Source organism: Neopsephotus bourkii, unplaced genomic scaffold, assembly GCF_033783945.1.
Source record: "Neopsephotus bourkii isolate Nb327-2 ecotype Australia unplaced genomic scaffold, CSIRO-AGI_Nbou_v1 NB_457, whole genome shotgun sequence".
Taxonomy (NCBI): domain Eukaryota; kingdom Metazoa; phylum Chordata; class Aves; order Psittaciformes; family Psittacidae; genus Neopsephotus; species Neopsephotus bourkii.
Genome location: NW_026900959.1, coordinates 1,885,803 through 1,903,274, shown reverse-complemented (window position 1 = coordinate 1,903,274; position 17,472 = coordinate 1,885,803). Strand labels below are relative to the sequence as shown.

General features: G+C 52.5%; 2 protein-coding genes across 3 annotated transcripts; both read left to right on the top strand.

The window, feature by feature from the left end:
* Window positions 1–1,917: 1,917 nt before the first annotated feature.
* Window positions 1,918–10,738, top strand: CHMP7 (charged multivesicular body protein 7). 2 transcript variants are annotated; one of them, XM_061349753.1, is made up of 10 exons: window positions 1,918–2,309; window positions 3,207–3,381; window positions 4,867–5,052; window positions 5,723–5,856; window positions 6,254–6,302; window positions 6,616–6,735; window positions 7,034–7,132; window positions 7,764–7,824; window positions 8,252–8,413; window positions 9,052–10,738. In XM_061349753.1, the coding sequence occupies exons 1-10, from the start codon at window positions 2,020–2,022 to the stop codon at window positions 9,114–9,116; spliced, it is 1,341 nt and encodes a 446-aa protein (XP_061205737.1). In that variant the 5' UTR covers window positions 1,918–2,019; the 3' UTR covers window positions 9,117–10,738. The 2 variants fall into 2 exon arrangements, with proteins under 2 accessions (XP_061205737.1, XP_061205736.1); XM_061349752.1 differs by having other exon boundaries at window positions 8,249–8,413.
* Window positions 10,739–13,401: 2,663 nt separating this feature from the next.
* On the top strand, window positions 13,402–15,211 carry LOC133210413 (D(1) dopamine receptor-like). Its single transcript, XM_061349751.1, has one exon. It carries the CDS (start codon window positions 13,506–13,508, stop codon window positions 14,853–14,855), a length of 1,350 nt encoding a protein of 449 aa, XP_061205735.1. The 5' UTR covers window positions 13,402–13,505; the 3' UTR covers window positions 14,856–15,211.
* Window positions 15,212–17,472: the final 2,261 nt, after the last annotated feature.

Genomic DNA, 17,472 nt, shown 5'->3' with positions numbered 1-17,472 from the left:
GGAAAGGATTAATGTAAAATTCCAGCTTGACAGAGAACGCTTGGAGAGGGTAAAAATAGACTCTGGCTCTGCTGAGTCATCTCCTCAGCTCCGACATGGGGCAGGGTGTGTTTCAAGGCTGCTCTCTGCCTTCCCTGCAGCACTTTGGTCTGGCCAGGGGAAGGGAGCCAAGGCTCTCCCTCCCAATGGACCTCCTGTGGCACTGGTTTACCGGTATCAATGCCCTTTGCTCTGTGAATCAGCAGGGCTGCGTTGAGGTTCGGATTGTGAATGGGAAAAGGAGCCCATCAGGCACGGTGGCTGCGAGCAGCCCCATGAACTGTGCCTGTGGGAGCTGGCTGCTTCCCAGCGGCTGGGGAAGAGCTGCAGGCACAGGGCGGCTCTGGCAGCTCCGGGGTTCAGTGATGAGTGCCCAGCGTGGGAGCCCTGCCAGAGGGATGGCAGCAGGCTGGTGGAAGCGATCCCTCCGGAGGAAGCCAAACCCATCTGAGCAGAAACCAGCCGTATCCTGGGCTGCATCAAGGGGAGCGTGACCAGCAGGGTGAAGGGGGTGATCCTGCCCCTTTATTCTGCTCGTGAGACCTCACCTGGAGCATTGTGTGCAGTTCTGGTGTCCTCAACATGAAAAGGACATGGATCTGTTGGAACAAGTCCAGAGGAGGCCACGAGGATGCTCAGGGGCTGGAGCAGCTCCTGTGTGAAGATCGGCTGAGAAAGTTGGGGCTGTTCAGCCTGGAGAAGAGAAGCTGCGTGGAGACCTCAGAGCAGCTTCCAGTATCTGAAGGGGGCTATAGGGATGCTGGGGATGGACTCTTCATTAGGGACTGTAGTGACAGGACAAGGGGTGATGGGTTAAAACTGAAACAGGGGAAGTTTAGATTGGAGATAAGGAGGAAATTCTTTCCTGTGAGGGTGCTGCGGCACTGGAATGGGTGCCCAGGGAGGTTGTGAATGCTCCATCCCTGGCAGTGTTCAAGGCCAGGTTGGACAGAGCCTTGGGTGCCCTGGTTTAGTGTGAGGTGTCCCTGCCCATGGCAGGGGGTTGGAACTGGATTATCTCAAGGTCCTTTCCAACCCAAACCATTTTATGATTCTAAGTCCCTTAAGTGAGCCCATTCTGGCGCTGAGGTTCTAGACACAGTCTGATGCCTCCCTGTTCTGCCCAGAGTAAAAAGTGTCACATATGGCGAGTACAAGCACACAGCAGTACCCAGAACGTGGCAGCTCTGCTTAAGCAGTGGTGTTTGCCATGAGCCAGCCTGTGCCGGTTCCACCAGCACCCCAGCCTGGGTCAGCACCAGTGCGGCAGCAGGGCCAGGGCAGGGATTGTGCCCATGCTGGGCACTGGGGAGGCCGCACCTCGGATCCTGTGCTCGGTTCGGGGCCCCTCACTCCAAGGGAGGCATTGAGAAGGGAACGGGGCTGGAGCAGGGCCTGGAGCACCGGAGTGATGGGGAAGGGCTGAGGGACATGGGGGGTCAGATAGAGAAGGCTCAGGGGGGACCTGATGGCTGCCTCCAACTGCCTGACAGGAGGATGGAGCCAGGAGGGGCTGGGCTCTGCTCCCAAGGGATGGGATGGGACAAGGGGAAACGGCCTCAAGCTGCACCAGGGGAGGCAGGAGGTGACTCCAACAACGTCTTCCCCCAGCGGCGCTTGCCAAGCGTTGGACCAGGCTGCGCAGTGATGGAACCGGCACCCACGGAGGTGTTTGCGCTGTGTGGCTGCGGTGCCGGGTGCCGTGGGTTGGTACCGGCTGCACTGAAGGCTCCGAGGCTCACTCCAGCCGTGCTCATTGTGCTCACGCGTCGCCATGCTCGCACCGACCCGGGGCGCCGCGCACTGCGCACGCGCAGGGCCGTACCACTGCAGACCGGGGCGGGGGGAAGGCGGCGCGGCGCGGCCCACACAAAGGCGGTGGGGGGGGGAAGCAGTGCGCTTGCGCGGTGCGCGGCTCCCCGGCAGCCAGGCGGGTCCCGGCCGGGCGCTAGGCCGCGGCGGAGCCGGGGGCTCGCGTAGATGTGCAGCCCGGGGAGGGAGCCGCCTGGGCCGGCCCCGGCGGGGGACCTGCCGCCCGAGTGGGAGACGGACGACGAGCGTATGGCCTTCCTGTTCTCGGCCTTTAAGCAGAGCCGCGAGGTGAACAGCACCGAGTGGGACAGTAAGATGGCTTTCTGGGTCGGGCTGGTGCTGGCCCGCGGCCGCCGGCGGGGAGCGGTGCGGACCTGCCTGCGAGAGCTGCAGCACGGCTTCGAGCGGCGCGGCAGCCTCCCGCTGGGCCTCGGCACCGTCCTCCGGGAGCTCCTCAGGTACCGGCGGCGGGCAGGCCGCGGAGGGGTCTCTGTGGGGGGGGTGCATAAGGGAGCTTTGAGGCATGGATGCGGGCAAGGAGAGCTCCATGGCGTGCCAGAAGGAAGATGCCGGCTGTGTGCACGGCAGGGAGGGTGGTGGGGGGGTGCAGGGGGACATTGGTGCTGTTCTTGGAGGAGAGCACAAGGAGTTCCAGGGGAATACGGGGTTATATTGTGTGTGTGATAGGGAATTTGAGAGCGCTGTGCAAGGAAAAGCATGGACAGGGAGCCAGAGCTCACCCTGGGGTTCGCGGAGGTGCAGGGCATCCCAAGGGAATGCCGTGGTGTAGGTGCAGGGGTTGCTTTGTGTTCAGTCGGGTTACGTTCCCCAAAGCGGCTGTTGCGTTGCACACGGCTGCGTGTGGGGATGTGGTGAGTGATGGTGTTTGCAACCAAGGGCTCTGTAGTGTGAAACGAGAGCCCGGGGCTGGTACCCTTTAGAGGTCCAAGAGCAGCAGGAGCCAGCTGAGACTGTAACATAAACCCCAGGTCTGTGGGTATGAGAAAGCCTATGTGTGCAGTTTAATGCCCCACTGAAATACCCCAGGTGTCCAGCAGAGCCTCCCGTTGGTTTCCCTCTTTTCCCCCTCAGTTTCAAGTCAGAAACCTGGGAAACTGGAAAATGGTAAAGAAAAGACCCTTGTGCCCAGAGGAGGTGGGGAGGCAGGGAGACCTCTGTGCACCTTCATACCCAGTGGTGAGACCTCACGCTTCAGCCAGAACCTGGTGTTGGGGAACGCCACCAGCCCTGTGCTTGTACAAAGCCCAGAGCAGTGTTTCAGGCCATGGTTCTCAGTGCTGGTGGAAGGGTGGAGAGTGATGGTACTCCGTTCTGCATGCGTGTCTCTCCTCCAGGCGTGGCAAGATGCAGAGGGAGTCGGACTTCATGGCCAGTGTAGACAGCAGCTGGATCTCCTGGGGTGTGGGAGTCTTCATTTTGAAGCCCCTCAAGTGGACTCTCTCCAGCGTGCTGGGTGACAGTAAGATACCTGAAGAAGAGGAAGTTCTGATTTATGTGGAGCTGCTTCAGGTGAGTGGTGTTGGGAGCCTGCTCGAGGTCGTGCATCTCCATCGTGACTTGGTTTGTGCTCTAGGGAGGAAAGATCAGCATGGAATAGACCTTCCTTTGTACTCCTTTGGTGGCTAAAGGTGCATGGGATAACTCAGGGTGAAGAAATAGTTCATACCTACAGATGTTCCTTGGAACATAGTGGCTGCTCACTGGCTTCTATGAAACAAGAGGGGCAGGCTTGCTTGTTGAGGCGAGCAAGGAGTGTGCTGTGAGGCTCAGGTTCGAGTTTGGGCAAGTGTGGTACACAAGAGGAGCTTGCATGTTGAGTGCCACCCGTTGCAGGGGCACACGGGTGATGCAGCAGTTGCTGCTTGAGCATTATTAAAGGTCGATTTGCCTCTGAGCTTTCAGCCCTGGGATCCTGTCAAAGCCCCTTTGGCACATTGTTAGTGGTAGAGCTGTGGGTTGCGTTCTGTAACTCATTGACTGATTTGAGCAGAGCATGAGTCCCCTCTTTGTGTTGCTCTGCCTTAGCCACAAGACTTGCTGCTGTTGCATGCCAGTGGCATTTAAATGACTGGGACCAGCAGAAATGTGAGAACTCTTTGGCTGGGTTCCTTTATTTGTAGTTACCCTGATAGCAGACAGTGCCTTTCCTCTGTAGTGGGTATTCCACAGCTCTTTCAGAAGGGATGTGCATGGGAGAGGAGGGAAAACACTTTAGAAACCACAAGCCTTGATGTGGAGTCTGGAGTTGTTTCAGTGGTCTGAAGTGGATCATGACTCTCGCTTGAAATGGGGAGAACTTTCTCCTCTGCTCATGTACACATGATGCAGAGTGACTTGGTGAGCTCATTTCTAGTGTGGATTAATGGCTTTAAGCTGAAACAGGGGAGATGGAGATGAGCTCTTAGGCAGAAGCTCTTCCGTGTGAGGGTGCTGAGGCGCTGGCACAGGGTGCCCAGAGAAGCTGTGGCTGCCCCATCCCTGGCAGTGCTCAAGGCCAGGTTGGACACAGCGGCTTGGAACAAGCTGCTCCAGTGGAAGGGGTCCCTGCCTGTGGCACGGGTTGGAGCTTGAGGAGCTTTAAGGTCCTTTCCAACCCAAACCATTCCAGGATTCTGTGATTAAAGAAAAGCTTCTGTTGGTTTTAAACAGGGGGTGGGAGGTGGGATCGCGAGATGTGCGGAGGAAGCCGGGGCAGTGCTTGTGTGGTTCCTGTGTTACTCCATCCGTTGCATTTGCACAGGGAAAGTGAGTGCTGTAGTTCTGATTCTCATGAAAACATGCTGTTTTTTCATCCCATTAATGGTGATATTTGAAAGCATTGCAGTTGCTTCTGAATGTTGATGTACAACTCGCTCTGTGAGTCTTGTCTGGGTCAGAATGCGTCTGGCTTTTCACCTTCAGTGCGTAGGAGGAAGCAGGTGTGGATTTGCAGTTGTTGTGAGAGGAGGCAGAGTGCTGTGTGTGCTCACAGCCCGCTCTGCTGCTTCCTTCCAGGAGAAGGCAGAGGAAGTTTATCGCCTCTATCAGAACTCTGCACTTTCTTCTCACCCTGTTGTTGCCCTCTCGGAGCTGCGTTCCCTCTGTGCCAGTGTTTGCCCGGATGAAAGGACGTTCTACTTGCTGCTTCTCCAGCTGCAAAAGGAAAAGAGGGTCACGATCCTGGAACAGAATGGAGAGAAGGTACAGGGTAAAGGTGACTGCTTTTGGGTGGTATAATCCCTGTCTTGCATTTCATCTGGCTGGAAAGAATACCTTATTGGATCAATGTGGGTGTTCTTCATTTGGGAAAGTGAATTCTGTGGGCTCCAGCATTGTAACCTGGTTATAGATGAGACTAAACCCTCAGTCTTGCACAACAGGTTTTTAGATGTTTATGCTGTTACTAGCTAGAAAATGGGCAGGTACTGTAGTTGTCTACCTGCAGGCTGACTGTCCCTAGCTACCCAAATTGAAGTCATTCCACGCCACTAGAATCACTGTTCTGCTTTCTTTGAGAAGGGCTTCCTCTCTGTCAGGAACTGCAGTTCTTGCCTCTGAGATGGCACTTTTCCCTGTGGTGCTGCACTGTGCAGTTCAGTACTGAAGTGCTTGGAAGTGTGACACTGCCATACGCTGGTCAGTGCACCAGGGCAGCTTTAGGGTGTTCCAGTCAAGCTTTCTGTTTTCACACTGATGTTACTTGATCCTGGCTAGTTCAATATTTGATTATATGGTGACTGATACATGTTCATCACTATTACAAGGCTTAAACTGAGAGTAAAAACATCTCTTTCATCAGAGTTGGAGTATTTCTAGTGCAGGCACAGATTGTGGAGACAAGTGACTCGAGTGTGTGGTTTTCTCCCTTTAGATAGTGAAGTTTGCCCGAGGGCTTCATGCCAAAGTCTCCCCGATGAATGATGTGGACATTGGAGTTTATCAGTTGATGCAGAGTGAGCAGCTGCTGTCACAGAAGGTGGAGTCCCTTTCCCAGGAAGCAGAGAAGTAATTTGGGGAAGGGTGGTGGGAAGAACTTCTGTGTGATGCGGAACTTTGAATTCCGGTGACCTAGTTAGAACGAAGCTGTTCTGAAGGTGCAGGCTTCTTCCTGTTCTGTAAACACAGTAGTCACAGTCATGTGAATGGGCAGGTTTTCCACTCTTTGTTCCTTATCCCCATAAAAACAACGTGCAGTGAGTGGATGCCTAAAGCTTTTGCAAAAGTTTGGAATGAATTCAAGGACAACCGCTGAGGAGCAACAATGGGTTAAGGGTGGTTGTGTCTGAAGTGCATTGTTGCTCCGTTGTCTTTGGGTTAGAGCAAAGCAGTGAGGATGGCTGATGATTTGTAAAATAACTACTGCTTGCAAAGGACTGAGCTTTTCCTTTGTGCATCTGTACAGGTGTAAAGAGGATGCCCGGAGTGCTTGTAGAGCTGGGAAGAAACAATTGGTAAGTCCCATTCTACTTGGAACTACAGGTACCTTGGAGCTGCTCCATAGCTGCAGATAATGGCCAGGGTGCTTGATCTTAGATGTGTTGAAGTGAGGTTGCTGGTGCTAAAGGTCTCCAGGTCTCCTTAAGGTGAAGATAAGAATGTATTTGTCCAGAGTGAGTTGGTGAAGCGAAATGGAAGCATCCAACTGTTAAAACCAGCTGATGTGTGTGTGCCTTGCTGCAGAGGGCTTGCTGGTTTTGATTCCTTCACACTTTGTTTGGCTGCTGCCTGGTTGGTGATCCCAGGCTGTGTCTCTCATGTCCCCAGGCACTGAGATGTTTGAAGTCCAAACGAAGGACAGAGAGGCGCATTGAAGAGCTTCACTCCAAGCTGGATGCAGTGCAGGGGATCTTGGACAGGATTTACGCCTCCCAGACTGACCAGATGGTAGTGTGTTCATATTGTCTTGTGCTTTTCACTCTAGCCCTGCTCTTCCTGTTGTGTGCTGCTTTACCTGCTTGTCAGAGCTCTTGTCTGAGGGGTGGGTGCAGGCTGGCTGGTGGGACTTGATTCTCTGCTCTAGGAAACAGCAAATCTGCTGCTGGGATATTGCTCTAAATGGTTTCATTTTCTTCTTGGATGCTAATGCTTCTCTAAGGGTCCTACTTGAATACCAGGTTTTGAGAGAAGATGGTGTTTGTTCTTAGCATTGTGCATCTTTCTCCTTTTTTATGTATTTTTAAAGGTATTTAATGCCTACCAGGCTGGTGTGGGAGCTCTGAAACTCTCAATGAAGGATGTTACTGTGGAGAAGGCAGAGAATCTGGTGGATCAGATACAAGAGGTACTGACATGAGAGCTTATGTAGACAAAGAAGTGGTGTGTAGATGTACACAGCAAGCTTGCCCAGCTACTAATGTTGAGGCTGTTTGGTTTCTATCCCACGTGTCACCAGAGCAAACTTACTCCTGATCTTTTTAAATCAGCAAGCAGAGGTCTTCAGATAACTTTAATCTGGCTTTATATATTTGCATTTATTGCTAGCTAGTAATCACAGCTTCCCTGAAATCTGTGCGTTTTATGTGTTCTTTTGGTTAGAGCATTGCACAAGCAGCCAGCTTTCCTCAAAAACGTTCAGCGAGATGTATTAAAATGAAATACCAGTTGGAATACAACTGTGCATGAAAACAGGGTCTTAAAACTGCCTAATCCATAATCTTCTGCAGTTCAGGATGGGAAAGGAGGTGGGATTGTTATGAGTTGAAATGAAGAGAGCAATCTGTCTGCATAAGCTGGTGTAAAAAGCAGGAAAGGATTACTTGAGCAACTTCAGCTCTGTGTACTTGGAGTGACTCTGCCTTTAAGTCAATTTTGGGACTTTGGTTTGTGTTTTGTTACCTACTTTTGACATAAGTGCCTGCAGTAAGATGTAAGATGAGGGTTTATTCAATATCAAACACTGTTTTTTTCCTCAGCTTTGTGATACTCAAGATGAAGTAGCCCAGACTCTGGCTGGAGTGGGGATCAATGGTCTAGGTATGTGCTGGGCTTTTTATCCTCTGCTCATCTTCTCTTGCCACTGCTGGCCCTCTGTGCTGCTTCCTTTCCCTGCTCCCTCCCCACATATCAGCCTTCCTGGAAGGATAATTGCTCACTGAAATACCAAAGCTGTTGCTACTGGTGCCTTGAGAGGGGATGAGAACTGACAGTGAATCGTCTCTTCTGAGAGTGGGTATTTGTGCATCTCCAACTCCTTGTAGTCTCTCAAATGCTGGTGGCTTTCAGTTCAGAGTTGTGTTGGTTTAGATCTATTAGAGTGGCTACTGCTTTCTTTTATAAGAGAGAATCTTGTTCCTCTGGCCTGTGTGTCCCTGCAGCTTGTTTGTCTCTGCTGAAACACAGTCTGTGCTATGAAGATGCTGCTTAATTCTTCCTGGAACTGAATGTTTCCTTTAATCCGCAGAGACGGACACTGAGGAGCTTGAGAAGGAGCTGGACAGTCTCCTGCAGGACTCGGCTAAGGAGCCTGTGGATCTGCCTCCTGTTCCCCAGAAGGTGCTGAATCCACCCATTTCTGATGCTGAGCTGGAAGCTGAACTGGAGAAGCTCTCTGTGTCTGATGGAGGTATGGATGTCAGTAAGTTGTGTTAGCTAACTGCTATCAGCCTTGCAAAACCAAAGAGGTCCAGGACTGAAGTCTGAGTTAGAATCCTTCCCACTTCCAGTTACAGGGCTGAAAGGAAGCTCTCCTGTATCCCTGCTCAGTGGTGACTTTCACTACCAGACTCGGTGTCTTTGCTAGGAGTTCTGCCTGGCCAAGCACACAGCATCTTTTCTGTCTCACACTACTTATTATGTTCGATGTTATAGGTATGATGTCTGCTAGAACCAGTACTAACAGTCTTTATTTAGGAACAATGAGTGACCAGAGCTTAAGGGTTGCACAGTGAGTTTTCCATAGGCCTGTCTTGGACAGGGGTAAATGGGTTTTAATTTTCCTTTCAGGAATCAGTTAATGAACAGTTGCACAGGAGTGTCCATATAGTCGTCTTCCTATTAGGGCACATGATATTCCCAAGTTTCAGAGCAGAAGAATGGTCAGCATCCCGTATCAAGCATAAAGCATGGGTTTCCAAGAGACCAGTAATTGAATACTGAAGCACTGAGGCTCTCTGAGATTGTATTTGTTAGTTATAGAGGTGGTTGATGTAGTTCATCTTACTGATGAAAACTGGTCTCTTTCTGTTGTGATTGTCTTTATAGATTTGGCACAAAAGACTCCCTCTACTTCCTCTGAACCCAAAACAGCTCTGGGACTGAATCTCTAAAGACCCAACAGCATCCTGTTGCTGCAGTGTGAGAAGTTGTCTTAAGGTTCCTTAACTAATGACTAGAACTTCTGGGGAGAGGGGTACCACTCCCCTGTTCTTCATGGATATCACTTTGCTCAGCAACAGGATCTCCTGCCATGACAATCCACTCTGGAACTGGCCCCAGCTGGTGTTTGTCATCTCTGTGCCAACATCTGCGCTGGTCTTAATTTGACTTGTGATCCCAAGTCACTGCAACATCCAGTCTTCCCTCTGGGAATGCCCTTCACTATTCTGCCCAGCGAAGATAAACTCTTCCATGTCCATAACAGTGCTCGTTTTTCATTTTCCCTTTGCTGTGGCTGATGTTGAGAACCTGAGTTGCAGCAGTATTGCAGTTGCTCAACATTTGGCTGTTTGTGTGGTTGTTTAAAACACTTGGCACCTGAGTACTGTCCTTGCCAGAAGTTACCTGCAACAAGCTTACACACCCGTTGGTAGTTCTATCCCTCCCTGTCTGTATTCTGCACGGTCGTGGGCAACTAGACACTGTAAGTGTTCAATTGTAGGAGATTTTGTTGCTGCTCTAGAGGGCAGCAATTGCAAGCACAAGACAAAAAGAATTCCTCTTTCTGTAATGACATTAAGGCCTTAAAAGGGAGACCTGCAAAAGATCTTGAGCTGAAGGTGGTCCTGATGCTGCTGGTTGGGACACAGGCTCGTGGGTGCTGCGCTACCACTTGCTGCTCGCTCTGACTTGAAACCTGAGCTATTTTTGTATCTTCCCTGCTTGCAAAATTTGCTGGAAGTTGCAGGGTGATCTTCTCTGAGCTCTCATATTGAGTGAGTTGGGGTGGGAAGAGAAGGGATGCATCATTTTCCCTGAGGCCAGTTTCCTACAACAGCCTTGTCTTTGCCTTCAGTCTTGATGTTGCAATTCCACAAGATGACCAGAAAGCCCCAAAACAAAACACTGGCAGTGTTTCTAATGCAAACCCAGCTGAGCAGAGCAACTGAGGATGCTTTTAGAGGCTTTCTTTACCCATTAGAAGTGAAATCCTCATCTTTTGCAGGTCACTTTTTTATTACATGTATGCACAGGGGAGAGCAGAAAGCCAGGTCCTGAACATGGAGAAGTGAATTCTTTTAGGAGAGGAAAGTGCTAGAAATTGGGCTTTCTGTGCACAGAGCCTGTGTGTGGCAGGGGGGGACCAGCTCCATGCTGGTGTGTAACCAGTCCTCCCTGCCCCTCTCCCTGACTCGGAATGTATTCCCATATTCCCATCACCATTTCTCTGCTGCTTCCTGCACCAAGCTCTGTTGCTTGAGCCACGTGGATGGCAGGTTGGGTGAACATAAAGCAGGGCTGGAGTTCCCATGCCCTGGGCATTACTGGTGACCCAGCTTTAGTCCCAGAGGGCAAGGGAAGCAATTCCAGGTGTCACTATGGTACTGTGTTCTCTCTGCCTTCGTTGTTGCTTTGTTGGAGAGTGGACTCCTGCCACAGGAGGTGTGCTGGAGCAGTTCACCCGGGCTGCACATGGAATTGTGTGGAATGACTTGAAGCTTTGTAAGTAAATGGGAGAAAAACCACTGTGTTTTCTGCCTATGTGTAATAAAAGGGAAGGGAGGAAACGGAATCCCTTGTGGTGCCTCCTTTTCTTTCCCTGTGCCACAGGTCCCTGTGTGTTAGTGCTGTTCCAGCTGTGCTGCCGCATCGATAAAACTTGTGTGCTGACAGGAAATGGGCAGGTTCTTGGGCTGCTTTGTCACAACCCAAGCTGTCTAACTGCTGCAGTGCACTTTGACTGCCTCCAGTCTTTAAAAAGGCCCAGCAGTTCCTATGTGAAAGGAGTTGTCTGTATCGTGTGCTGGGTTTGGGGCTGTACAGCCTTAATGTTGAGTATCATTTTGGAAAGGCTGACTTCCTTTTCTTTGCTTCAGCTCATCTTTTTCCAGCATTGTGCAGTTAACAAAGGTGCAGCTTCAAGGCTCCCATGGCTGCAGGGAGCCCACAGATCTGCCTGCTCCTCATTTCTCCCCTCCTATCACCTGTACCTTCCCTGGAAGGGAAGCTCCAAGTGATTCCCATAGGAACAAATGCTCTCCTGTCATTCTGTGCTGCATCTGGCTGAGGCAGCCTTTCTGGAAGAGGCTTTGAAGAGTTAAACCCAAGCAGCTGCTGCTTTAGATGAAGTGGCTGGCAATTTTCTCCCTTTGATGCAAAGTGGGGAATGTAATCAAGATGGCTGAATGGAGAATGGGAAGGATATTTTGGTGCGACAGCAGGGAAGGGAAATCGAGGGCAGCTTCTCGCTGGGTGAGGAAATGAAATATGAAAACCTAGAGCTGAATTGCCACCACACTGGAATCTTCTCCTAGTTGAGTGCTGGTTAAAATAGGACTTGAGTCTCAGCAAAAATAGCAGCTGCTTATGTGAGGAAACGGAGCAACAGTTTAGTGATAGAAGGCAGCAAACAGTGCTCTCAGTAGGGATCACAGCCAGCCGGCGGGAGGAGTTCACCTGGGAACAGCAGGAACTGCCTGGGGTCTGGTTGAGGCTGTGTTTTGGTGCCTCTGACAGCAGAGGTGATGGGGCCTGTCTTCATTAGGTGTGTTCTGAGATGCCCAGAGACTAGGTAATGGGTTGGATCCCTTCGCATCTGCTTGCTCCTGCCAACGCAGCTTCCCATGCCTGCTTCAGTGTGAGTTGTGCGCGAGGGCGAGAGCCTCTCTGAGGTGTTTCTAAGCCCCAAAGGAGGAATATAGCTCCTTGTATCTCCAGGAATGATCTGGAACGCCTCTTGGCATAGCATGTGCATCCTAAGTGTGCCATGAGCTCCCACTCCAAGCCTCTGACATGGCTCAATGCCATAGGACAGATTACCTGCCATTGCTCCTCTCTTGAGCAATGAAGACATCCTCTTTGTGTCCTGCAACTTAGATCTGGAAAATCTTTGTTCCTAATAGAGGGAATATGTGTGAAAATGCCCTTTGAGGTGCAGAGGACGGTGCACTGCTCTGTGCAATGAGAGAGCCCTCTTCTGATGTAATTCTGGTAAGGATTACAGAAGGGAGGGAGCTGGCCTGCCAAAGACCCGAGTGAGGGCGCTGAGCCGTGAGCCGGTGGCTGGTGCCATCTAGCTGCTCCTCCCGGCATAGGCGCTTGGCAGGAGAAGGCTGCAGACGGCGGAACTAATGAGGCTTAATGAAACGAAGCCTTCGAAGTCAATGCTGTGGCACGCTGGCACCGGGCTCCTGTGACCTGCCACAAAGCGAGCGTGCTGTTTGCTTTGGGGCTAAGCTGCTTGGTGCTGTGTCTTCAAGGGAATAACTGCTCTCTTGTTTGGAAGCTGTTCTTGGGCAGCTCCTGCTTGATGTGGGCTTGTGCAAGGTCAGGGGGATTAAATCTCAGTGCAGCTGAGCTGCCTCTGTGGAGCTTGGCTGCTGCTTGCTTCAGAAGAGCTGTTGGGACAGGCAGGGGTCATCAGAATCCGCTCCAGCGTGGTGTGAACTCACACTCTGCTGCCTGCTTGCGCCTTCGGTTTGGTTTGGAGAGCTGCTGCTGCTCTTTCCCATCTTGGCCAGCTTTCCAGCAAGGCATTTCCCAAAGGCAGGTCCCCATTGAGCAGAGCAGCTCTGGTGGAAACTTGTTTCCTCAAAGAGTTTGCTGCCATTTCTCAATCAAAGGAGCCCCTTTGCGGCCAGGAAGCTTGGGACAGGGGGAGCGACTGATGTAGGGTCGTACATGTGAGCTGTGACTCAGTGAATTTAGGTGTCTCTTACTGAGAGCTCAAGCACACTGAATTTCCTGCTGATTTGCCTTGAAGAGCCTCAAATCCCACTTGAATGTTTGTTATTTTACCCCTTCAATCCTATTGCCTAATTCCTGAGCAGCTTCCCCCGTCAGCTGCAGCCTCCCACTGCCATCGTCTTGGCTCGCAGAGGATGGACCTGGGGTGAAATCCAGAGGCACAGCGGGATGAGCAGAGAGCAGAGCAGCCTGATTTCTGTGCAGAGCAGGTCCGTCTGCAAGAGCAGAGACAGCTCTGATTCCCTCCTGCGTCTGGCAGCAAGTCCCAGCGCGGAAGGGGTGACTGGGATCCTGTAGCAGGCACCACATCAACAGTGGGTGAGGAACTACTGAGGGAGAAGAGGGAGGAAGGCTTGATGCAATGCAGGAGGTGAGTGCCAGCCCTCTGTGAGCTGCGAGGAAAGCAGAGTGGGGTGGCAAAGAGGGGAAAATCGCTGTCAGCAGCAGACGTGGAAAGCGATGAGAGCTGCAGGCACTTCTGGTGCTGCGAGAACTGGGAGGATTGATTCTGAGCAGTGAGAAGGGGTTTTGGGTGCTGATAGGACTTGAACAGCTCTGGAACCTCTTGAGGGACTTGAAACAAAGAGGAACCCATGGATGGTGTTTACTCCTCCACAGAAGGAGGTGGGCAGGATGTGATCAATGGCACTGGCAGCAGGAAGAGCTGGGTGGAGGAAAGCAGCTCCAAGTTGTCCTTCCGTGTGGTGGCAGCCACCTTGCTTTCCCTCCTCATCCTCTCCACGCTCCTGGGCAATGCCCTGGTGTGTGTGGCCGTGGTGAAGTTCAGGCACTTGCGCTCTAAGGTCACCAATTTCTTCGTCGTCTCCTTGGCTGTGTCTGACCTCTTTGTGGCTGTCCTGGTGATGCCCTGGAAGGCTGCCACCGAGGTGCTGGGGTTCTGGCCTTTTGGGGCTTTCTGTGATGTTTGGGTGGCTTTTGACATCATGTGCTCCACAGCCTCGATCCTCAACTTGTGCATCATCAGCGTGGACCGGTACTGGGCCATATCCAACCCCTTCCGCTATGAGAGGAGGATGACGCAGCGCGTGGCTTCTGTCATGGTCGCGCTCGCTTGGCTGCTCTCCCTCTTGATGTCTTTCATCCCCGTGCAGCTGAAGTGGCACAAGGATGGGGAGCTCCTTACCCAACAGGAGCCAGGTTTTAACCTCACCGGGGAGGAGGGGAGCTGTGATTTCAGCCTCAACAGGACTTACGCCATCTCGTCTTCTCTCGTCAGCTTCTACATCCCCGTTGCCATCATGCTGGTGACGTACACCCGCATCTTCTGCATCGCCCGGCGCCAGATCCGCAGCATCTCCTCCCTGGAGAGGGCGGTGGAGCATGCCCAAAGCTGCCACAGCAGTGACTGCCCTCACGAGGCTTCCCTGAAGAACTCCTTCAAGAAGGAGACCAAGGTCCTCAAAACCCTCTCCATCATCATGGGCGTCTTTGTCTTCTGCTGGCTGCCCTTCTTCGTGCTCAACTGCATGGTGCCCTTCTGTGATCCTGGCCTGCATGAGCCCGGAGAGCTGCCTTGTGTTAGTGAGACCATCTTTAGCATCTTTGTCTGGTTTGGGTGGGCCAACTCTTCCCTCAATCCTATCATCTACGCCTTCAACGCAGACTTCAGGAGAGCTTTTGCAACCCTCTTGGGCTGTGGCTGCCTTTGCCCCAGCAATGCAGTGGAGACGGTGAAATTCAGCAATGAGCTGGTCTCCTACCACCCCGACACCACGTACCAGAAGGAAGCGGTGACCCTCAGCTACCACCAGCTTCTCCCCCACGTTGCTCTGCACATGGAGAGCAATGAGATGGCCTCTGGCAGGGCTTCTCAGGCCTCTGAGCCTTCTCCCACCACCAGCCCTGCAGTGATGCACGTGGAGTGTGAAGTGGCTGTCTCGCTGGAGAAGATGACCCCTTTCACCAGCAACGTGTTCAATTGAGAAGGGCTGGGAAAAGGGTGGTGGGATGGTCTCAAAGAGAGATGCAGGGGCTATTGCACTTGCCTGTTTCCTGAGGACTTTGTGGATAATGTGGGCATTGCACTCTCTGGGCAGGAGCCCTGGCTGCTCAATGGGCACAGGCCAAAGGCAGCTGCTCATGTGGTGATGACTGCTGGGACAGTGCTGCAAAGCAGCCTCTAGTGAGGGAAACCCAGGTCTGTGGTGGGCTTTGCAGGAAGGAGGTGATGGCTTTGCTGGGATAACGCTCTTGGGCTCACCTCTGACTGTGTCTCGTGCTCAGGTGAACCCTCCTGCAGGTCTGGACTGGAACGCAGCCACCTCTCCCGGAGCCCTGAGGCTGTGCTTGGTAGCAGCTTGTCCTGAGTGTGTTGCAGGGAAGGGCTGGGTGTATAAAGGTCTACGCTGGCCCCTGGAGGAGGAGCTGGCCTCTAAGCTGGGACATGCACAGCTGAGGGGTGCATGAACATAAACTGGGGTTTAGCCCCAGGATGTTGGATTGTTTGGGGATGAGAGTGTCTGAGCCCTTGAGACTCTGAGGGTAGAGGGAAAATGAGGTGTTAAAGCAACAACATTGCTGGTTTGGTTTCTGTGCCCTCATCAGTCGAGTCCTCCTCCTTTTCCTGGACTGTTTCTTCCCCTTTTCTCTTTGTACTCCCTCCAGTTCCCTTCCTCCCCCATCTCATTACGGATCCTTCCCCACTGCCTCCCTTGCTGGCCCTTTCCAGTAGTAAGAATAGCTTCTTAAGCAGCACTCCGTGCTCACCTGTACTCTTTAATGAGCCTCTCCTGTAGGTTGGGAGCTTGTGTCTGCTTAGCTGGGGGCCAAAACAGCAAGTGAGCAGCCCCCAGCATCTCCCTGCAGGCTGCTTGACTTGAGAGAGGGGTTTTGCTCCATGCCTGGTGAACCACCACAGCAGCAAGTGGCATGTCTGTGTCCTCTTGAAGCCGAGACATCTTTAGCTCCCTGTGCAGCAGAAAGGCCTCTCCCCCTCCCTGCAGACGTTAACAGAGAAATCAGCAAGGGGTAATTACAAAGTGAGGGTAATCATTAACTGGAGCCCAGTTATAGTCAAACTACAGCACAATCAGTGTGGGAGGGGAGCGGAGCTCGCTGCATCTCCAAGGTCAGTGCTTGGATCTCACTAGGGAAGCAGCAGGAGGACTGAACCCCATGTACAACCATCTCCCCATGCTGCAGGGGTGGCTGGCTGTCAGAACCAAGGCAAGCTCTGGGAGTGTGGTAAATCCCAGCTCAGGGAAGGAGTTTGGAAGAGGGGATGATCGTCTGGCATGGTCCTGGGAGATCCAACCCAATTCCAGTTGTATGCTCCTGCAGTACATCCATGGCCCTCACTAAAGGCAGGGTGCTGTAGCACGTGTGCTGTGATCGGGCTTTACTTCAGGCCTCCTGGTTTGGTGCATAGAGGGGGTCAGATTGAAGGTGCAGCTTTTTCCAGTGTCCTCGTTGCCCTGGGTTTGATGTTTGCTGATACTCAGCTGGTGACGAGGTTCTGGAGCTTTATCCATGCCTGTTTGTAGGGACTGCAGTAAAGCTCGGTGTATCACTGTTACCTGTGATGGGTTGCAGGGTTGAACCTGCAAAAGGCAAAGGAGAGGGTGATGTGATCCTTCTTTTTTGTCCAGTTACTGTCTTCATTAACTTCCAGCTTATGGACCAGGTCTCTGCCCAGCACAGGCATTCCTGTGGTCAGGCTGGGAAATGGACAACAGCTCCAAACTGGTGTAACTGTGGCTTGCTTTGGCAAAAATGCCCCTTGTTTACCTGGCTTCAGAATGGGTTTCTCTGGTTCCTGCTGTGGGTTTCCTGCACTGTCCTCCCCTGCAGTTCCACCAGGAAGCATCCTCTTCCCATCCTAAAGCCATGCAGTACTGGTCCATCCCTGCCGGTATTCCAGAGGTGAGTGACATGAATTCCTACTTGCTCCTGGAGCCAGGACTATGAGTCGGGACCTGTGCATGTGGGTGCAGCTCTGCCCCTGCCCTGTAAGCCCAGGTAAGGCCGTTCACTGTCTGGAGCTCTGGTTTTGTCATGGGAGAAGGAGGGGCAGACCCAGCAGGCAGGGTGTGAAGAGGGGTGGCTTTTGGCAGGGTGAGCAGACCCAGCAGTGCTGAGCAGTCCATGGAATCCCAGACTGGTTTGGGCTGGAAGGGACCTCAAAGCTCATCCAGTTCTGCCACGGGCAGGGACCCCTTCCACTGGAGCAGCTTGCTCCAAGCCCCTGTGTCCAACCTGGCCTTGAGCACTGCCAGGGATGGGGCAGCCACAGCTTCTCTGGGCACCCTGTGCCAGCGCCTCAGCACCCTCACAGGGAAGAGCTTCTGCCTAAGAGCTCAGCTCAGTCTCCCCTCGTGCAGGTTAAAGCCATTCCCCTTGTTCTGTCCCTACAGGCCCTTGTCCCAAGCCCCTCTCCAATGCATCCTGGTGGGAAGCATGGGGCAGGGGATGGCTGTTGCCCTTGATTTCCTCAGGGTTGGGAGGAATGGGTTTAGAAAGGGGGAAATAGTGTGTATGGGGAGGGGGGAATGGGAGGTGGCTGCTGTAGGCTCATTTTGCTTCCAAATTGGAATCATCAAC